Raw genomic sequence first — 23,248 nt, forward strand, 5'->3', positions numbered from 1 at the left:
GGTATTAAACCAAGGGATTTATTGGGGGAAGCTATGGTATCTCATTTGTCACTCCATTGGTGAACCAAACTACTGTAGAACCTACTGGATAGAACAGGGTTTCGAGGGGCGCCTGGGTGGCTCAGGCTCTTAAGCGGCTGCCTTCAGCTCAGGTCTTGATCCCAGGGTCCTGAGATCAAGCCCCACACTGGGCTCCCTGCTCAGTGGGAAGCCTGCTTCTCCGTCTCCCTCTGCCTGCTTGTGCACTCTCTCTACCTCTCTGTCAAATAAATAAATAAAAATCTTTAAAAAAAAAAAAAAGAGCAGGGTTTCAAAGCCATTCCCCTGCCTCATCCTGAGCAAAATTCTGGCTCTTCAGAAACAGTTTGAGAACCTGCCTCATAAACAACCAGCACTGAAAATTCCTTCCAGTTAAATAATTTGGTACTCTTTTCACGTGTGCCTAATTTAGCAACAACTAGACCTCAAGGGCTGCCCCCATCAAAAGATGGTTGCTGTAATAAACAGGCCTTAACCAAGGTCAAATCCTCAGTGGACTCAGCCATAAGCATTGCCACGTGTGCGTTCCTCAGAGCTTAGGTTCACTACCTTCTCCCAGCCACGGAGCGGCATTCCATTGACACCGTATAACTGTATTAGTATACTTTTCTATAAACTCTTTCTAAGGAATGTTTAGGCATTTACTATCCCAGGCTTATCTGAAAAAAATTAAAGGCCACTTTGAACTCATTGTGACGGTTTTGTCCAAACATGCTTCTTGCTTTTTTTAATTTTCCATCTGCTTCTGTAGATTTCCATGAACCCGGCCATTTGTCTTTCTTTATCATTGCTGTGTCCCCAGACCCAGAACAGTGATGGACACTGCAGGCACCAAATATACGTGTTTTACTTTATAAAGCCAGAGAAACAGTAATTTGAAAGCTTTCCCAACTCTAACCTGTGATTCCCAATTGATTTTTTTAGCTGGCAAGGATGTATCTTAACCAAGTCAAGGACGTAATTTTCAAAGCTTTTCCCCAAAAAAATCAAATTCACTTATTTTCAAGAGAAACACATAGTATATTTCACCTTGAGAGGAAACTGACTCTTTGGTCCGGCTCTTCCAGACCTCCCACTCCCTAATTATAACATGGGGTTCAAAGGGATCTAAAATATTTTAGTTCACCAAGATAGAACACGTGCTCTATTTGCAAAGCTATCCCAGGCCTTTCCCAGATATAGAGCCAAGAGGCCAGCAAAGTAGCCAGAATTGCTCTATGCTTCCTACAAGGGCAAGGGGGGAATTTTTGAACCCTATGAAGTGCCATAAAAGGCTTTGACAGGACCTCAGCCCAGGGTGTAACATGGGCATCATGAGAACTTGCAACTTACCACAGTGCAGAGATGCCACTGAGCCTGCAGCTACTTTCAGCTGCTTTCAAGCTATTAGGTTACTTATTCTCTCCAGATACTAAAAATCTAACTGCTTTTCCCATGTTGGTCTGTATCTTCCTGTGTGCCTTCATCAGAGTATTTAATTTATAAACAAACAGTTATGATTCTGAGAAATTTTGCTCTTTATATTAAAATAATGGCTCAGAGAAACTTTTTTTTTATTTAGAGTTGTTGCTTTCTCAAGTTTTTATGTCTACCAACATATAACCCACCCTCTTTTTATATGATAAGGGAAAATGATTTTGAACGCTTTCGTAGACTAGCAAGGTTGTGACTACTCGGGCCAAACACCGAGGGAAGACAGGCTAACCCAGAGACAGCCACAGAGCACAGAGGCTACCTGTTGGCTTTCTCGCGGAGGGCACTGGCTAAACCAAACTGGAGCAGCAGTTTCCAGAGCATCAGGGGCCTAAGGGACAATAGAGAAAATTGAATGCCTGCGCAAGGTGAGATCTCTAGTCTCCAACTACTGACCCTTCCCTTGAAGGTCGGATCTCAAAGGGGTACAGCTTTTAAGGAAGAAGAAAGGAGAAATCTCCCATCCCCCACTCCCAGATGCCCGCCAGCGAGGCTCGTTGTCAACCCTTAGTGCTAAATGAAAGGGAAAAATAATTCTCCCCGAAGGATTTAAAATGACTTGCCAATTAAAAGGGATGAACTGCTTATAAACACAATATGGATGAGTCTCAAGAACATTATGCAGAGGATTCAAAACCACAAGATGTTTCTCATTTGGGTTTATAGGCTAAATTCTCACTGTTTACATGATGGTTCAATAAACTTCCAGCCAGTAATTTAGTTTAAAGTGGTCCCAGATTGCTAATGCCCTAGAGCCGGGGTAGGCAAACTATTCTGGGTGAAGGACCAGAGAGCAAATATTTCAAGCTTTGTGGGCCAATCAGCCACTGTTGCCACTAATGGACTCTGCTGCTATAATGCGGAAGCAAACACGGACAATGTATAAATAAATAGGTGTGGCTGGCTTACAATAAAATTTTATTTACAAAAACAGGCAGAGGGTGGGACTTAGCCTATGGGCTATAGTTGGCTGATTCCTGCTCTAAAGGCCTAATGGATGATAAAAATCCATAGAAAATGACGGATCATCATGAGATATCTCTAAACACAGAACGAAATAAGACTCCATTAATGAGAAGCAGTGGGGGGGGGATGGCTCATACCCTCAAAAGATGTAAGATTTTGGAATTATTGGAAAAAATATAAAACCAGTAAGCATAAGATACTTCAAAACTTATTCAAGAGTAAGTACATTGGAAAAAGAACCAACTATAACTCAGAGAAATGAGAAATTTAAAAACTAAAATTAAAAAATCAATGAAAGAACAGCAGATCAGATAGAACTGAAGAGGGCAGTGGTGAAATAGTACAACTACAGAAAAAAAGTCTAGAGAGCAAAGAAGTGGGAAATATAAAAAAGGGATTAAGAGACATGTAGGGCAGAACAAGAAGGTTTGACATCTGTTTAATCAGACTTCTAGCAGGACAGGAGTGGGGGCTGAGACAGAGACCGCATCTAAAGGGGCATCCGAGAACTTCTGAGGACTGATAAAAAATATCAATCCACAGATAAGAACCCAAACTGTCACAAGCAAGATAATTAACAAGAAATCCACACCTAGATACAACAGAGTGAACTTGTGCAATAACAAAAACTAAGAAATGATTTTAAATACACTAGATACAACCTTCAAATACAACCTTCAAAAAAACCATAATCAGGCTGGTAGCTGACTTCTCAATACCAAACACAGAATGATCTTTAATGTGCTCAGAGAAAAATAACTCAATCCGAACATAAACTTCTACATCCAGCAATAACTTTCAAGAATGAGTATAAAATATACTTTCAGAAAATAAAAACAGGGGTTAGTCATTATCAAACTGTGATCCCAGATGGTAAAATTAAGAGGTGAGGAATAACAAAAAAAGTGGCAAAAGTGTGGGTAAACATTGACTATATAAAGGAATAACCATGCTGCTGATGATGACAATTTGTGGGATTATGTAAGTAACTAAAATTCATAATATCATATAAATTGGTGGAGGGGTGGGGGTGAAGCATTGGAATGCAAGTTCTAGGGTCCTTGAGTTGTTCAGCAGTGTAAGGATAGTGATCCATTTTAGACTTTGATAAGCATGCAAGATGAAATTTATAAGGTAACCACAGAACAAATAGAAACAAGACCATTGATCTCCAATTTAAGTAGAGAAAATGGGAAAGGGAAAGTAGTAAGTTCAAAAGAAGACAAGAAAGGAGAAAAAATGGAAGAAAGTACAAAATAAAATAATAAAAAATAAATCCAAATATGTTATTACACTAAATATAAATGTTGCTCTCCTACACTGTTGATAGGTCATGTACAATGGTACAACCTTTTTGGAAACAGTTTGTAAGTTTCTACACTAAAGTTAAACATTCTGATATTCTACTATGGAGAAATCCTAATTCCTACTAAACATACCAACTAGAGAAAAACTCTTGTGCGTGTACACCAGGAGACATTTACAACAAAGCTAAAAATAACACTACTGTCCATCAATAGTAAAAGGAATGACAAGTTGTGACTTTTCATGCCTTCTAGGATATGGAGTCATTCATATTCTTATTGGCCCGGGTAACATGTATCCAGGGTAATACTGGGAAATAAGTTTGCAATTGATCATTGTCCTTAAAGTGTACCTGCACACTTTTATATACACTTGTGTGTATTCTATAATCTCACAATAAATAAAGAGAAGATAACTGAGAGTCAGAGAATTGTCAAAGGCTGCAAAGCCTGTGAGTGCCAGAGCCACAATTAGAAAACGTCTTTGTGACTCTCAATCTTAACATCTTAACCATTATTCCAAAAAATGACATCAAATACTACGAGCATCGATCCACTAGAAACCAGTGTTAAATAAACAAAAGCAAGCCCACAGCTTCTGTCAAGATCTTTACCAGGGCCCCTAGTTTTCAGTACCAATCCCAAATGCCAGCTTCGCCCCACCTCCTATCACATCCTCCTCAGGCCTGGCAGAAAGCCACATCTCAGAGACAAAGTCTGAGCGCAACTCTGGCCAAAAGGCAGTCTTCATGACCACAGAACATTACCTATAGTCACGAGAAATGAAGAACCCTTGAGTTATCAATAGAATGCCCCAAGTGCAACATATGCATGGAAGGGATGATGGCAAACCTACCAACACAAAGCTGAATGTGCCTTGGAAAGTCTGCTTATCCAGGAAAACTTCCCTCACGACTGTTCTTTGCGTCAGACTATGATCCGGGACTATTTCCCATGCTTTGAGTATATTTACTGTTTCCTACCATGGTTGCTCATCCAATCCAGGATATTTCAGAAAATCTTGGCATTCCTAGAACCCTGTGTCTGTAAATATGACCAGGACAGAGTTGGAATTTAAAAAGGCAAACTTGAGGCTCAATGAATGAATATGCAAGGTTAGATGAAAGGTCTTATTCTCATGTGATTTTTCTACCAAATTTTGCCTACCCTTGATATCCCGTTATAACTACGGACGACTCAGAAGTTTAGAAGACTAAACTCTGGGTAGAGTATTTCTAAAGCAGGTATAAAATAATATTAGGGAAGACAAATGCAAAAACGGGATTTCTAGGGAGCATATGCTAAATCTGAGCAATATTTGCTTTCTAAGAACATGTTTGCGGAGGCAAGGCAATTCCCCAAACAGCTTGAAAACTAGTTGTATAAGTCAAAGACCTACAAAAGTTCTTATTGAGATAGCATTAGATTTTCTAATGACTTTGTGATAGCATAATTGCTTAACAGTGCTGTTGGAAAGATAATTCTTATTGGTGTCCAAACAAACAGCCATTAGTTGTCCTATCAGCTTTTCCAAGAACGGGGCTAATTAATAAAGTGGCTTTATTAACTCAAGTTATATTGAATATGAAAAGTTAAAGGGAAAAAGGAACTCTCTGAGAAAAAAAAAAACAAGACAAAGAGTTACCCCAACATACATATTTGAATTTGCTGATTTTCAGTCAAGATCAAAGGGAAGAATCAGGGCCCCTGGTGGCCTCAATCAGTAGAGCATGCAACTCTTGATCTCACAGTGGTGGGTTCAGCCCCCATTGGGTGTAGAAATTACTTAAAAACAAAAATCTTTAAAAAAAAAAAAGATCAAAGGGTAAGAACAAAGGGAAAAAGAATGGGGGGAGCGTAAGAACAGAAGAATAGCTGACCATTAGGGTAACCTGTTTACAAATGTTCCTGTGGGAACAAACCCATCTGGTTCCATCAGAATATAATTGATAGGGCTATGCTGGACATACCTAAAGTCAATTAAAAGAGAGTTGCCTGAGTTCACCTACAAATTAAGTGATGTCTATGACTTGCTCAAGGCAGAGTTCACAGGGTCAAAGTCCAGATAACTAGGTTTATTTTATTTTTTTTTTTAAAGATTTTATTTATTTATTTGACAGAGAGAGACAGTGAGAGCAGGAACACAAGCAGGGGGAGTGGGAGAGGGAGAAGCAGGCTTCCCGCGGAGCAGGGAGCCCGATGTGGGACTCGATCCCAGGACCCTGGGACCATGACCTGAGCCGAAGGCAGACGCTTAACGACTGAGCCACCCAGGCGCCCTAGATAACTAGGTTTAAAAAAAAAGAAAAAACAAACCCAAACTAGCTGTTCATGTTCTCATTTCCCAGACGTTCCAGTCCAATAAAATCTAGCTATGTCATTGATATGAAAAACAAACAATCCTTGTTTATGGTAAGAAACAATTTAACTTACCCCAAACCAGAAGAGGGTAGAGGAGAGGGAAAACAATGCAACACACACTTAGAAATATAGAATTTATTTATAGTCACTGTAAGACAGTTTCACATTTTGTACATGGTTACCAGAAGAGATGTAACACTCTCAGAGTTTAACATGGCATTATATTGCTATCAAACATTGCTTATGCTGTGTGAGTTGGGAAACACTTATTTTCCCCTTTAAAAAATTTAAGGCTCAGTTTCCAAAAAGTAATTTTACCACTTATTTTTCTGTTTAAGAAACTGGGAACATTCTGAAATAAACCTCAAAGGGGTGGAGGGTGAGGGGCAGCACACACACCTGGCTCATTCATACTCCTGCTGAAGACAATGTGATTTGTCGTTGTTAAAGGCTCCTCCTGTTTGAAAATACGTTTCGGCACAAAACCAAATCAGTAGATGGGAGAGGCACTAGATAAAGATCTTTAGCGTACAAACAAGGAGGACTTAAAACTTTATCACCAGCTGCCAGCTAAAAAGTGTTTATTCAAAATTCGCCTACCTATAAATGCACACACACAGTAACCTCTTTGGTACAGCTTACCAAATAGTAGTTCTCTTCTAACACACCAGTAAAAACAAAAATATTTACATTTGCTTTCAACTTTCAGATGAAGTGGCCACAAATTCGTCCTTTCTCCTAAAAAACGTCCTCCATTTTTCTTTTTTGATCTTGCAGTAGAAGGTAACCATGGAGGTAACCTTGAACTGATGTGTAATCTCGCTGTTTAAGTGATTGAAGAGGGAGGTGAGGGGAGAAGGAGTGAGAAAATTAATCATGAAAAGAGCTTGGGGGATTTTTTTTTTGAGAATTACCATATCAACGAGTTCGAAACACAGTGAATTCCAAAAGTGTTTTAGAAGCACTTTTTCCTGCACAAGTATTTCGTTCAATCAACGATGACATCATCATTTTACAAAAGGCAGGATCTGCTTAAACTCAGTAAACCTACCTTACAGTTCATGAAGTTAAGCTATAACAATAACAAAAGCTGAAAAGGGCCCCCAGTGGGTTCTGCCTCTGGCACAAAGAGGTAGAGACATCCATCCTGTAGAAAAGATTAACAACAACAAAAAACAAAACCAGTAAAACAAAACAATACTTTACTCCCTCACCAAAAAACCCCAACGCATTCTGTTTCTAGGGGCTGGTTCTGAGAAGCCAAATTTTATCACCAGGGTAGGATTCAGTCCAATTCAAAGAGATCCATTGCCCACAATCATCTTGCTGTAATTCTTCTGCTGCTCTTCCTTGAAGGTGTCCTTCACCTTTGCTCTCTTCAGCCCTCCATCCCTGGGAATAAAAAGGCAAATAAATAAAAGATACTCCCAATGATGCTTTTAAAGCATTAGCTGCTAACACACGGTTGTGCCGCGACACTTCAGTGGCTGGCTGGTCAGCAATGGGGCAAAGAACATGGGATTGGAAAGCACAAAGACCAAGATTTCAGCGTCTGTTCTACCGGTCACCACATGTGTATTACTTTGGGGAAGGAACAGTCTCTCTGAGGCTTGATTAAAATATAAAATAAAAAAAATCAGGGGCACCTGGGTGGCTCAGTTGGTTAAGCAACCGACTCTTGATTTCAGCTCAGGTCATGATCTGAGTCGTGAGATCAAGCCCCGAGTCAGGCTCTGTGCTGGGCGTGGAGTCTGCTTGAGATTCTCTCTCTCCCTTTGCCCCTACCCCCGCCCCCTGGCTTGCACTCATGTTCTCTCTCTCTCTCTCAGTAATAATAATAATAATAATAATAAGTTAAAGAAATAAAATATAGAATAATATCTCCACTCAGTTTCTTTTTAGAAGTTAGGTTGCTATATTCAAATATTTGGAATTTATATTAAAACTAGGATTGTTTGCCTATCCTTTTCCCCAAGAAAAGCAAAGTATCGTTTCCTTTCATCTAACCAACCTATGTCTTACTAGAAAATCATCCGGGACATTTAAAATATACACACAAGTAATGGTGAGGGTACTGTATATGTATGAGTAAATTACTTAAAGATAAATGGGCTAATCATTATTCAAATCTAATCCTATGTCTACCAAGTTATATTTTCATTCAAAGCACTATATATTTCAAGTATTTGTAATCTTCCATATTCCAAAACAGACTCAGAATAAAAACAACAAAATCATAAATTGCATTTAATTAAGCAGTGGTTAGTGCCTATGTAAGCAGCATTCCTTAATTCAGAGCCTGTGAATCTTTGAACTCTGTCCAGGATGGTGAAAACACAGAGCTGCCTGGGTTATAAGGACTCTGCATGCCTTTCCTTCTTTGGACACACAAAGAAACATAAAGAAACAACAAATTTGAAGCTCTGGGAGGAGACTGGACTGTAAGGGGCCACAATTTCTCTCCTAATCTAACATTTTTGATTTTGAACTCCTAGGAGAGCATGGATGGTGAACTTGCTTACTTCATACTGTTTAATTTTAACCCAGTTAAGCACAAATGTTTACCAAGTGTCTTCTGATGATGATGAATGGATCATAGGTTAGCCCATGAACTCAATGACATGAAGACAGAACTTGACCTACAAACAAACGCCTGCCTGAACCACTGCAATGTTCTGGCCTCTAGAGTCAAATCCAAGACACAGCCCACCAGTAAGTCCTCAACTTAAAATAGACTATAATCCACACATCTTCCAGGGGCTCAGCTGTAGGAAATTTCCATAAAACAAGGTTATAAATTGTTGTTAGTTCCCCAGAATTGTCCCCAAAAGCCTCTTTTATCCAAAGGAGCTGCCTCTAACTATTCACAGCATTTATATGAATTCTGAATAGTAAGAACCAAGTGGAGGAGGGATAGGTAGAAGAAAGGCCATTCTTTCTTTCCTAAGGTCCAGGCCAAAACTGACAAAAAAGTTAGCAATGTTTGCCCCCGAGCATCCTGACATTATTTTGATGCAACTCTCCTAAGCACTCAGAAAACTAACACTGTTCTGAGTACTCCAACTGTGACGTGCCCCCCCCCTAGAGACTTTAAAGTTTTACCCAATTCCCCTTTGCAATGGCAGCAGATCTGAGTTCCTAAGGAGGTCAGCAGCCATATATAAAAGCCTGTTTGAGATGATACAATCAAGTTCCCATTTAATCTAGGAAAAAAACAATGTAGACAGGTTCGTTGATACCCAATGTGTGAATGACAGATACACCTGGAAAGGCAGTGAGTCTTTTTTTTTTTCCTAAAGAAGAGGCTAGGTAATTAAAAGTAATCTTTTATAACAAAATTGCATATGGCCCAATATAAGGGAATTGAAAAATTCTGAGGATCGTTTTTTTTTTTTTAAGATTTTCTTTTTTAAAGATTTTATTTATTTATTTGAGAGAGAGCGAGCACAAGTGGGGGTGAGGGGCGGTGGGCAGAGGGAAAGGGAGAAGCAGACTCCCTGCTGAGCAGGGAGCCTGATGCGGGGCTCCATCCCAGGACCCTGAGATCATGACCTGAGCTCAAGGCAGATGTTTAACCCACTGAGCCACCCAGGTGCCCCCTAAAGATCATTTCTGATAGATTTTGCTTAAGTCAATCTGATTGAGTGTGGCTGACTTGGGTAGGCTGTTATCTTTCAAGGATTTCTTCCTTTCTTTGGTTTATGAAACTATTGATCCAAAATTCCAAGATTTTCATATGGCTTTGGGGCAGGAGCAGGGCTGAGAAGTCAGGTGAGAGAAAGCAGGGTAAAGAAATGAAAACAAGCAAAAAAGGGAGGCCAGATCCAGAGTGAACTTGGATCACTAGGGCATTTATAAACTAGGACCTGTGTAAGCCTGTCATTTGATGATGCTATGATGTCTGTAACTTAGTTTCACATATTCCAGCTTGGGTAGTGTGATACAAATGTTAGTTTTAACCTATTTTGCTCCTAATCCTGATGTTAGGGCCAGTCAAGTAGCCCTAAATCAAGGACTCATACTCTGGGGATGGTCAGCCAGGCATTGAATTAGAAGAGCACCCTCCAAAGGTGCCACTCTAAAGCTTCAGTTGTCTTTGTCTTTCAACAACTTCCCAAACCTTGTTAATTCACATAAGGAATTTTAGAAATGGGTTTTCACTATAGAAATTAGTGGCTTCCTAATTAGCATAACGGATGCCAGAAACAAGTTTCTTGGGTGAAACTGGTTGTACTCAAGATATATGAATGGATAAAATATTCTAGAGACATTCCCCACCCCTGCATAGAGGAGTGTAAGAATCCAGTTAGCTCTTATTCCAGAGGCTTAATTCCTGAGCAGTCCGGAGTCCCACTGGAGGTTCACAAGTTCTTGGTTGAACAGGCTGACAGCCTGACTCAGCCAAATCTTGCTCCTAGAGCATTACTATAATTGCCTCTAGTGAACTTTTCATGCAAAGTGTTTACAAAACACCAAAAAAAGATAAACAGGGGGACTTTATTAAACTTACAAGATTTGAAGTATGATTACTCTCCCATTATAACGTAGATATAGTTAACTCTCACTGATACAGACTAAATGTTTATGCACCACCCCCCAAATTCATATATTGAAGGCCTAACCCCCCAATATAGTGGTATTTGGAAATGGGACCTTTGGGAAATAATTAGGTTTAGATGAGGCACTAATCCTCAAGGTAGGATTAGTGCCCCTATAAGAAGAGACACCTGTGAGGATGCTCTCTTCTCTCTTCCTCTCTCCCTATATTCACGCAAAGGCAAATAGGTGGCCATTTGCCAGCCGAAAGGGAGAGAGAGCTCTGACCAGAAACCGACCTTGCTGGCACCCTGATCTCAGACCTCCAGTCTTCAGAACTGTGAGAAAATACATTTCTGTTGTTTCAGCCGCCCAGTCTGTGGTAATTTGTTATGGCAGGCCGAGCAGACTAATATACTCACCTATGTGCAACCTTCCTCAAACAAAAAATTAAATCCAGAGTTTCCATAACGAAAATATTTCACTTATTTCCTTTCAAGTTTTTAAGTTTTCTTCAATAGAGTTACAGCTAACATTAAGCATAAACACGACCCTTGCTCCCAGGGTCCATTCCCCACTCCCAAATCCATTCTCACTTTCTTCTTCAGTAAAAGAACCTTCAGTTTTAGCTAGATATATGGCCTTCCAGAACAAAGACGGCATTCGCCAGCCTTCTTTGCAGCTCTTATCACATAACTTGAGGTCTAGCCAATGGGCAGAGGTGGAAGTGTCCATCCCATGCTCGTAAAGAGACGGGCACATCCCTGTTTTCAGTCTTTCCTGCCAGCCACTCTCGATGCTGTGGAGTAGCACTGAAGTAGGCATCCTGGACCCTTTCATGGAAGCACACTGAGGATGGGATATCATAGAATGACCTGTTACACCAGCCTGCACTGGCCATGTTTAAGCAAGAGGGGTAAACTTCTACCTTCTTTAAGCCATTGTCCTCTCAGTGTAAACCACTGTCCCTTTCAGCTAAACCTCTAGCTAACCAGCACAACCAATGACATTATTAAAAGTGATTTTTTAATTAAAAAAAAAATGATAGTACTTCTGAAAAAGGTCTTACCAGGGAAGCTCAGTCAATCCTCCTTGCACAGCAATGGCAGACTTAACCCTGTTAGCAAACTGGACGGCGTCTTCTCCTTCCTGGGGAAAAGAAAATTATGCACATCCTGGGAATAGAGTTTTCAAATAATTCTTAAATATATCATAGTCTCTAGATTTGTTTGAAAATGTAAGATTCAGGGGCGCCTGGGTGGCTCAGTTGGTTAAGCATCCGACTCTTGATTTCGGCTGGGGTCATGATCTCAGGGTTGTGGAATCCAGCCACACATCAGGCTCCACACTGGGCATGACGCCTGCTTAAGATTCTCTCTCCCTCTGCCCCGCTCCCCAACATGCGCATGTCCTCGAGCTCTTTCTCTCTGTCTCTTTAAAAAAAAAAGTAAGAGTCACATTTTAGCTCAGTTCTATTCTCAATCATAGCAAATATCATTTGTTCTATCAAGAAAATTAAGTCCTGTATTGTTTAATTTTGTATCATGTATATACATTTATTATGCTCTTTATTAGTCTTATCCAATATATAACATTCCATAATATCTGTAGGTTCACTAGGCCAATAGCAACTATAAAAACTATTATGGAAAAGAGTCTCTGAATATAAAATAGCCTGATTTGAAGAAAGCTAAATACATTTATTTATTTATTTATTTATTTATTTATGTAAATTAATTTCAGACAGAGAGATACAGAGCGAGAGAGAGAGCAGGAGCAGTGGGAGAAGCAGACTCCCTGCTGAGCAGGGAGCCCGATGCGGGGCTCGATCCCAGAACCTGGAGATTATGACCTGAGCCGAAGGCAGACACTTAACCATCTGAGCCACCAAGGCGCCCCACGTTTTTTTTTTTAAATCACCCATTTGCTGAGAAGGAACAAAGGAAGTTCAGCTCTAGCTAATGTGAAGAAAGGAGGCACCCAGGATTTCAGGTAAAAGTTTTCTCGCCTTGATCTGACCGAATAAAGCACCAAAGACCAGTTGTTATCTATGGATAGATACCTCTCTGGTCATCGGGGGCATGTACCACACGTCACAGACGATGGCCCAGCTGGTCATCATGCGAAGCAGGTAGCTCACCATGTTGTATTTACTACTATTCCAAAATGCATCCCCAAACTGAGGGTTGTACTAAGAAAAATGAAAAGAAAACACATTCCAGTTATGAACGAAGTGGTGACCTTTCTTATCCATGTCAGGGTTTCCAAGGTGACAAGTCAAACATCTCTATCAGACCCCAAGAGAAAGAGAAGCTACTTGGCTTGATAGAAATGATCAAAGAAGTAAACCAGGCCAGCTAACTCCTCTGACCTGAGCCCCAGAGTGTTGTAAAATGAGGGTTATCCACCTGAGTCTGAAAGATGTCTCCCCACTTAACTGAAGGTGGGTGAAAGTAGGCATGGTAACTGTTTTGCTTATTACTGTTTTGTCTTCGGTACTTAACACAATACCTGGCACTCAATCCCCTGGTACCTATCAAGCAAACAGGGCAAAATGTAAACAGTTGGTGAATCTGAGTAATGAGTACACAAATGCCTTGAGGAAGACCTTACACACAAGAGGTCTTCAGAATACGATGGTTGGCTAAATATCTCTAATATAATGACATCACAATTTTTCTACCAGCTAACTGTACAACTGTGAGGCAAATTACATAACATCTCTGAGACTCAGTTTACAAAATGAGAAAGTTTAACTGAAGTTGTGGTTTCTAAACATTTTGGCTTAGCAGCAAATTACAAATCATTTTCTTCAAATTACATCTAATGCAGAATTCCAGTATATAAAACAGATTTGAAAAAAGAAAAAACAGGGGCACCTGGGTGGCTCAGTCAGTTAAGCAACTGCCTTCAGCTCAAGTTATAATCCCAGGGTCCTGGGATCGAGCCCCACTTGGGGCTCCCTGCTCAGCAGGGAGCCTGCTTCTCCCTCTCCTGCTTTCCCTGTTTGTGCTCTCTCTCTCTGTCCTTAAAAATTAAAAAAAAAAAAAAAACAGATGTAGAGAAAAGGAAACCCTGGTAAGGGTGTAAATCAACACAGCCACTATAGAAAACAATATGAGAGAGTCCTCAAAAAATCAAAAATGGGACTACCATATGAACCAGCAATCCTGCTTTGGGGTATATAACCAATGGAAATGAAAACAAGATCTTGAAGAGATATCTGCATCCCCATGTTCATTGCAGCATATTATTCACAAGAACCAAGATCTGGAAACAACCTAAGTGCCTGTCAACAGATGAATAGATAAAGGAGATGTGGTGTGTATATATATATATATATATAGTGGAATATTATTTAGCTGTGAGAAGGAAGGAAATCCTGACATTTGTGACAATACAGATGGACCCTGAAAGCATTATGCTAAGTTACGTAAGTCAGACAAAGAGAAGTACTCTATAGTATCATTTATATGTGGAATCTAAAAAGCTGAACTGACAGAAACAGAGACTAGGAGGGTGGTTACCAGGGGCTGAGGAGAGAGGACAAAGTGGAGGAATCGGGGAGATGTTGGTCAAAGACTACGAACTTTCAGTTCTAAGATAAGTAAGTTCTGGGGACCTGATGCACAGCATGGTGACTATAGTTCGTAATACTGTATTATATACTCGAAAGTTGCTAAGAGAATAGATCTTAAACGTTCTCACCGTAAAAAAGAAATAGTAATTATGTGATTTGATGGAGGTGTTTGCTAAAACTATGGTGGCAATCGTTTTGCAGTATGTAAGTATATCAAGTCAACATATGGTATACTTTGAATTTACATGATGTTATATGTCAATTATATTTCAATAAAGCTGGGGCAGTAAAGGTATACAAGTGCTTGTTATTCTTACAGATTTTAAGGTTGAAGTTATATCAAAATAAAGTTACCAAGTCACTGCCCTTTTCGGGGGGCCAGGGAGCGGCATCTTATTTTACCTTAATTGCAACTGGATGTATGGTTCCTCCAATTTCAAAGCTTCCCTTTTTAAACATCATGACTGAAGTGTTGTTGATGCAAGTCCCTGCAGAGGGGTGGAAAGGAGGTGGTGAATATTTTTAAAGGTGGTCTTTTTTAAAATAAATTTTAAAAAGGAATTATTTTGATATAAAATAATCTAAAATATTCAAATCATAGCAAAATTATAGTTTACTATCATTTCATGAAATAGATCAATCCCCGCTTAAGTAAGTAATTCAACAGCTCTAAGCAAGTTTAATAAACTTTTACTTTGTTATTGAATGCTCTAGAGATATAACTTTGGCATAACAGGTGACAATTTTCAATACTTTAAAATAAAGACCTTTGAGAGGCCCCTGGGTGTCTCAGTCAGTTAATCATCTGCCTTCGGCCCAGGTCATGATCCCAGGGTCCTGGGATCAAATCCCGCATCAGGCTTCCTGCTCAGTGGGGAGTCTGCTTCTCCCTCTTCTCCCTGTTTGTGCTCTCTCACTATCTCTGTCTCTCTCTCTCTCAAATAAATAAATAAAATCTTTAAAAGATTAAAAAATAAAATAAAATAAGGACCTTTGAAAAATTATGAACAATACCTATCCAAGTTCATTACCCAGAAATGACTTTTAAGATCAAAACGGCACGATGACTTCCAAAAACAAAAAACAAAAACAAAAACAAAACACCATGACTTCCATCAAATGTCAGAAGAAAGCAAGGGATTGCTAGCTCAGAAAAGGGCAGCTCATTCCTATGGGACAGCAGAGATCTGGACTAAGAATGCCAATTCTAGAATAATCCAAGTCCTCATACACTTTTCACGCTTGTTGTTATCAACTAAGGCTCGGTATGCAGTCACCCTTTCTTACCTTCAGGAAAGATTAATATGGGTAGTTTTTTCTTATCAGCAATGTGTTCTTTTAGTCTGTGAAGAAAAATAAAGGATCAAAATGCTACCTTTATAAAGGTAGAGGTGTGAGTCCTCTTTGGTCTTCTTTACACTCCACTAGCACAAATATAATTGTATAGCAAGAAGGAGGGAAAAAATAAGACATAAGTAAAGGAAATCAACTCAAGTTGGCCCCTTTCTAAAAAACATAAGGTCATCTGTACTATTTCAATTTCTCTCCTTTCACAGTGAGCGATCTTCAGTGCTTTCCACCTACTCTTAAAAAAGAATGCGAGGTAGTCATGTGACATGTGCTCTGATGCCCCCACATCAGGAGGTTTGTGCCCTTTTCCAGGTACTTAAATTTTGTCATCTGAAAAATGAGAATACTGATGGCCGGACCAGTCTGCTTCGTAGCCATTAAGTATAAAGAAACTCCTTAAATGAGTAGGGCTCAGCTTTCCTGTGACACAGACATCATAAAGCTGAGAACGCGGCTTAGGTCCTGCCTTCCCTGCAGCCAGCCCTGTATTTCCAACTGCTCACCAGAAGCTGGGAAGGCTCAGATAGAAACGGTACGGCTGCCAGTATCCCGACGCTAAATCATCTCCAACTGCAGAACAGTTTTACTGACCTTAAACAGATTTCAACAAGTACTTTTCATTTTATTCTTTTTTTTTTTTTTCAGGGGCGCCCGGGTGGCTCAGTGGGTTAAGCGTCTGCCTTCAGCTCAGGTCATGATCCCAGGGTCCTGGGATCAAGCCCTGCATCGGGCTCCTTGCTTGGCAGGAAGCCTGCTTCTCCCTCTCACTCTCCCTCTGTGCTCTCTCTCTCAGATAAAAAAATAAAATCTTAAGAAAAAAAAAAAAGCATAGCTCGCCTTCATGTTTCTAGAAGCAATAACCCAAGGGCCTTTGGTTAAAGGCTTCAGGCAAAAAGCTGTTTCCCAACAAAGGCTTCTGGTAGCTCATCTCTATCCCAAGCCCTAGAGGTTCCTTGTTTCATAAAGAGCATTAGCTCTGTCTGTCTCTAGATGGACTTAAGTGATAACGGACATCCAGCAAACAATCAGCCATCTCTTTACTCAGCAAACAGTTACCAATTATTTAACTTTCAAGGTAGTAAGTCTTAGTTCTGAAAACTCAGTGCCTGGACTATACCTAAGCCAGAGCAATACAGACGTATGGGCCTTCTAATCTCATATTTCCCACTATGACTACAGACTTAAAATTTTTAAGAACGTAGCTAAGACAGGTGATTCAGCAGAAAAAGCTAACCACAAATAAAGCTCTGTATATTTTAGGTTTAATCCTTAGTACTGCCCTGTCCTCTTTGGCAGGAAGGTCAAGATTTATCAGAATTTATGCTACCCCAAAGGATACCGAGTAATGTCACTGCTTACCTCTTAGTGACCAAGTGTCGATCCTTCATTTCTGAGCGTTCAAACCAGACATGTGGACAAGCCTTGACCATAGCTCTCTGAATAATTCCCATCAATCCACCATGGACCTGGCCAACCTAAAGTACCGTGAGAAAAAAAAAAAAAACATGTAAAGGCACAGCGAGGCAAAGAGAGCTTTTTTTTTTTAAGTACCAGTAAGTTCCTATTCCCCACCAAGAGAAAAGATTGGCTTTCTTCTACTGACTGAAGTTCTTAGTCTAATCAAAGGACATGAATGGCCAAATATAAGCAAAAGGTATTCTTTAATAGCACCTTTGAATTTTAAGCTTAAAATGTTGCTACACTAGTTATACTCTAGCTTTAAAAAATTAGAAGTCTCTCGGGCGCCTGGGTGGCTCAGTTGATTAAGCGACTGCCTTCAGCTCAGGTCATGATCCTGGAGTCCTGGGATCGAGTCCTGCATCGGGCTCCCTACTCAGCAGGGAGTCTGCTTCTCCCTCTGACCCTCCCCCCTCTCATGTGCTCTCTCTCTCTCACTCTCAAATAAATAAATAAAATCTTTAAAAAAAAAAGTAGAAGTCTCTCGACCTAGTCAAGATAAGATAAATGCAAGTTAAAACTACACTGAAATACCATTTCTCACTCATTAGACTGAAAAGGACTTAAAAGCTTAACAATGCACTCTAAGCCAAGGCTATGGAAAATGGCACTCAGGGGCAGCTGGGTGGCTCAGAAGTGTAAGCGTCCGACTCTTGATTTCAGCTCAGGTCATGATCTCAGGGTCTTGAGATCAAGCTGGGTGTGGAGCCTGCTTAAGATTCTCTCTCCCCTCTCCCTCTGCCTGGCCACCCCCCACCCTGCCCTGCTGGCACTCTTGAAAGAAAGGAAGGAAGGAAGGAAGGAAGGAAGGAAGGAAGGAAGGAAGGAAGGGAAAGAAAGAGAGAAGGAAAGAAATCGGCACTTATACATGGCTTGGGATGGGGGAGATTATAAACCCATAGAAGGAAATTTGGCAGTATCTATCGGAACTACATAACTACATACACATTTATCCTTCAGCTCAATAATTCCACTTCTGGGAATTTACCCTGAAGATATATCTCCAATGAAATGAAAATACATATGCACAAGGTTTTAAATGTAACATTATTTGTAATTTCAAGATATTAGAAACCATCTAAATGCTAAACGTAAGAAATCAGATGAATAAACGATGCTACATACACACAACAGAGTGCCATGCAGCTGGGAAAGGAGCAAGGTTGATCTCTACGACTGATAAGGAGTGATTTCCCGGAGTTACTGGGTTGGGTTTTTTTTCAGTTGGGGTTTTAATGTTTTTTTTTATTTGAGTATGGCTGACATACAACGTTACCCTAGTTTCAGGCGTACAACACGGCGACTGAACAGAGACCTGTATACATCATGCTATGCTCACCACTCTGGCAATATTGCTAAGTGAAAGAAGCAAATTTGCCAAAGGGCAAATATAGCATGCTGCCCTTTTGTAAAATAGAAAGGGAAATATATACATCTATTTATTTCTACAAAAAGAGAAAAAATCCAAAGCAGTGAAGTTGGAGATCTACAAGGGGAGGAGGGAATGGGGCAAAATGGACATGGGCGGAAATGACGCTGTAGACCTTTATTATTTAATTTTGACAAACCAACAAGGATGGGACTAGCAAACCAACGCAAACTGAAGGAAGGGGGAAAAAAAATCTAAGACATGTAAAGATGGTATTTGACCACACACCCTCCATCTCTCCTCAAAGAGAACTGCAAAATACTCTGGATTTTTCTTTCTTTTTTTTTTTTTACAACATTCGTTTTTGTAGTAAAACAGGTGAAGCAATTCTGAAACAATTTTAGATGTATCATAGGATTGAAAAAATAGGTAAATATGTTGATATGGTTGGGAGCCAGGGTATTCACTATAAATAAAGGGAGATACAAATACGGATTGGGAAAAGCAAGAAAGAACCCTATGAATTGCATGAATTGGTACAGACCCAAATTTCCAATATTATATTAATATTAGAAATAAATACTCAATATCATTAAAAATATACATAATTTATACACATTTTATGTAGAGAGACAGAGAGAAAGCCAGCACATGAGAATGCAAACGATAAAGCAAATGGAGCAAAATGCTGCCAACAGGTAGATGTGATTAAAGGGTATATGGATGTTTATTATTACAATTTGTCTATGACTTAGAAAATATTTGGACTCAGTCACCAATGAGTTGTATTCAACTTTTTGTTGACCAGGACACAGAATGAATATGGTCCCAGAAACAGAAAATCGTAATTTGGCAAGTTGGTTAAAATGCCCAAACCTCTGCTTTCTTATCTGTAACAAAGTATCAGCCCGAATCTCACTGGATTATGGGGAGGTCACATATAATGTATGTGGAAGTGCTTGACCACATAAATGCAAGGAATTATTACATACACCTAGAATGGTGCTGGGTGTATGTAACAATCCTACTAAGGATTGTTAACAGGAGGGTCCTTGAGTGGGCTTTTAAACAAAATCATGCTTGTATGATGCACAAGTATGTCACTGTTTTTCTTAAGAAAGGGTACATAACTATTAACTGATTCCTAACCTAAAAATGGTTAAGAACTACCAATTCCCGTAAGTCTTTTCCTAGAAGTAGTTAAAGCTTCCTTGGATTCAGAATGGGCTCCACAACCTAGACAAAATAATGGATTAAAATGTGGTTGCCCAAGAGATATATATCTGAACTTATATTTTAGATGGATTAACTATCTGGCAATAAATTAGGAGTTTTTACAAAGGCCTTCAAAACCCCCTCGATGATTGAGAAAGGCAACATGGTCTATATATTTGTCTTTCTTGCTTGATCTTCATTAAAAAGTCTGATTTTTTTTTCAACTGTATATGATTCCCTGAAGGAAGACACAACTAATTGGCTGGTAAGGGATTTGCACAGCTCTAAGGAGGAAGACTTTAACGTCTCAAAGTGTTATTTATTAAACATTGCAGGGATTTTAGAAGCAAGATAGAATCAACCTTGCAAAGTCCTATCAAGCTCAAGTAGGTCTACATTTCAGTAAGTCAAAATTTTTACTCCCTTTTTTTAAAAGACTGATTTATTTATTTTTTATTTGTCTTTATTTTTATTTTTTAAAGATTTTTGTTTTTTTTAATTTTTAAGTCATCCCTACACCCAACGTAGGGTTCAAACTCACAACCCCAAGATCAAGAGTCACATGCTCCACTGACTGAGCCAGCCAGGCGCCCTAAATTTTTTACTACCTTAGATATAATGGCTACTTTCCTTCTTTTTCTTGCACCACGTAGTGTTCATTTAATGTATTATATAAGTTATACAGCTACAGTAGTATAACCTAGTCACTTCCTAATATAAAACTTTCTAATGTGTGCCAAAATAAATTAAAAGTTTGAACAATCCACAAAAGATGCAATGACTTGAACTATCACTGAGCTGCTCTTACCATAGCATAGCATCCATCCGTGGTCAAGATCAAAACATCTATTGGGGAAGTGTGGTTGGCAACACAAATTCCTCCCTTCTGGGGTCTGTACTGCCTGCAATTACAAACAGTGGTAAATACTAAACCCGGAAATTTGTCATTATTTTGCAGAACAGCATGTATAGATTCATCTTATATTGCTTTAAAAAGTACATTAAAAAAATATAGTTTCAAAGTATATGGTCCCATCTTAAAAAGGTTATCTCCAGGCAGTATGATGGGAGTGGGATAAGAGTATAGGAAGGGGCTGATGACTTGCCCTTTATATATGTTTACATTGGTTTTTTGTAATGATCCATTTTCCTTTTATAATGAAAAAGGATAATTTAAAAAATATTAGACTGAGTTACAAAGATTCCATAACCTTAATATTGTGATATGCAAGTTTCACTTATCTTAAGTATTTTCCTATTATTTCAGGTTTCATAAGCATCATTTTTAGTAGTTTCACAGTGACCCACAGAGTAAATTTACTATAGTTTCCTCCCTCCTATCCCCTTAAAGCAGAGGTTGACAAACTTCCTATTGAGGACCAGATAATAAATATTTTAGGTTTTGCAAGCCAGCCAATCCCTGTCAAAACTACTGGACTCTGCTGTTTTGGCACAAAGGTAGTCACAGACAATATATAAATGAATGAGCATGGCTATGTTCCAATAAAACTTTATTTACAAAAAACAGATGGCAGGCCCCATTTGGCCTCTAGGCCCATAAGTTAGTTTGCCGACCCTTGTCATGAAGTTCAACCAGTATTCAACTAATTAAGCAAAGTAGTCTTCATAGGCTCAATACAGAGAAGAAAGAGAACCAAATGCATAACAACTTTAGCATGCTTTCCTTAAAATTAGAAGCAATTCTATATATAATAAGTTGTGAACTCTCTATGTAATTAAATCACCTTTTCTGTAGATAGTATCTCTTCTGACCACAGTTCTACCAAAGCATTTTCTTCTACTCCTCATCCCAAAAACTCACAGCTCAAAGAAAAAAAAACATGTAATTTTAGAAATTTAAGGGGTCTTTTATGTCAATTACACATGGTAAAGCCAAAGGAGATAATGTCTCCCTTCCACAAATGAGATAGAAAGATCCAGTCAACAAAAAAGAGGGGCTTTTCTAGAACTTTTGAAACAATGAAATCAAATGTAAAAAAATAAAATTGGGTTAAGAGCAAAGTAATTCAAAAGCAATCAAAATTACTTCAGTCAGCTAATACCTTCAGTTAGCTACCATTCTCCTCTATGGTTAGGGGTGAGGGAAGCCAAGTGTGGTGTTATGTCTTAAGGCTCAGTTATGGAACGTCAGAAGTGGCGGGACTGAGACTAGAAAGCAGGTCTCAAGGCTTAAAGGCCCACCCTCCTTCCCCCACACTACAGGCCTGTCAACTGCATCACTTTTTACATCGACAGACCCAGTTCACACCCTGACTCTGCCATGAACTAGACAACCAGTCCCAGAGCTCCCCCTCTTCGCCTGCAGGACAACAGTGCCTGTCCCGGGGGATGACCTAGGAGAAGCACAGGCCTGGTCTGCACACCAGAAATGCCCAATTATTAAGTGTCATTACATTATTATGTGGTTCTTTCGGCAAATGGATGGCTTTTTAAAAGATTTTTGTGCAAAACCATCATGTCTGTGACACTCTAAGCAGCAGGGATGAGCATACTGGAAGTACGCTGACTTCACCTGCTTCCTGCACCCACAGCTGTCAGTGGCAGGCTGGGTTTACGAATAGAAAGGCAGATGAAAGCCCGCAGACACTCACTTGTTATGATAATGAATGGTACCGGAGAGGGCTCGCACACAGATCCGGCAGCACGTCAGGTGGACCACTTCACTCAGCCAGTTTTTGAGGCTGAAAGAAAGAGAAAACAGTTCATGGCACAGTCGTGGGCACTCCTAGGAAACAATACAAAAAAAGCTTCAGTGTGCTCCTTCCCAGTAGCATACACTGTTCTGAAACACAAGCACAGTTGACTTCTTAAAGTCTCATTGAGGCACTTAGGACAAAACTCCAATGGAAAAATAGCTCCCACCCAACGAGATTATCACGATAAATGCCTGACCACAAGAAGCTGAAGCATCTTTGCTCTCAGCCTGGTGAGCCTGAACATGTGTAAGACTCTCTTGCTGGGGGCAGAGCAAGATGGCGGAGGAGTAGGAGACCTGGATTTCGTCTGGTCCCAGGAATTCAGCCAGATAAGGATCAAACCATTCTGAACACCTATGAACTCAACAGGAGATCAAAGAAAAGAATAGCAACAACTCTCTGAACAGAAAAGCGACCACTTTCTGGAAGGTAGGACATGCGGAGAAGTGAATCCGAGGTGATATTTGGGAGGACAGATGGCAGGGGAAGGGGACTCCATCTGCCGCTTCTGGCAAGTGATAGAGCCGCGGAGCACAAAATCGGAACTTTTAGAAGTCGGCTCCGCGGAGGGACATCGCTCCAGTGGCTAAGTGGGGGGGGGGGGGGTGGAACCCTTGGGGTCACAGAAAGACCAGGGGTGCCTGAGTGTGGCAGAGCTCCCAGGTATCGGAGCGGGGAAGCCGGCTGCAGAGACGGAGCCGAGGAGTGGACTCTCAGCCCGGGGTTGCCATAAACCATGATCCACAGCACAGTCAGGCCAGTGCTCCTACAGCAGGGACCCAACAAGCGGCAGATCTGGGGAGACTCCTCTTCCTCCCCTGGGAGGAGTGGTGCGGGAGCGCACCGCAGGGATCTGCTGGGTTTAGAGACTCCACACCGG

General features: G+C 40.1%; 1 protein-coding gene across 3 annotated transcripts in view; it reads right to left on the reverse strand.

The window, feature by feature from the left end:
• Window positions 1-6,263: 6,263 nt before the first annotated feature.
• GPAT3 (glycerol-3-phosphate acyltransferase 3) overlaps window positions 6,264-23,248 on the reverse strand; it is a 66,191-nt gene continuing 49,206 nt past the window's right edge. For all 3 annotated transcript variants that reach the window (XM_088021124.1, XM_028124214.2, XM_028124213.2), the window contains 8 exons: window positions 22,264-22,353; window positions 20,460-20,553; window positions 16,969-17,084; window positions 15,547-15,602; window positions 14,662-14,747; window positions 12,742-12,870; window positions 11,749-11,828; window positions 6,264-7,535 (listed from right to left, as the gene is read on the reverse strand). In XM_088021124.1, coding sequence (XP_087877250.1) covers window positions 7,439-7,535; window positions 11,749-11,828; window positions 12,742-12,870; window positions 14,662-14,747; window positions 15,547-15,602; window positions 16,969-17,084; window positions 20,460-20,553; window positions 22,264-22,353 — 748 coding nt within the window. In that variant the 3' untranslated portion in view covers window positions 6,264-7,438. The remainder of the gene's footprint in view (window positions 7,536-11,748; window positions 11,829-12,741; window positions 12,871-14,661; window positions 14,748-15,546; window positions 15,603-16,968; window positions 17,085-20,459; window positions 20,554-22,263; window positions 22,354-23,248) is intronic.

Source organism: Eumetopias jubatus, unplaced genomic scaffold, assembly GCF_037043125.1.
Source record: "Eumetopias jubatus isolate StellerSeaLion01/CBP00866 unplaced genomic scaffold, mEumJub1_p1.0 scaffold_2, whole genome shotgun sequence".
Taxonomy (NCBI): domain Eukaryota; kingdom Metazoa; phylum Chordata; class Mammalia; order Carnivora; family Otariidae; genus Eumetopias; species Eumetopias jubatus.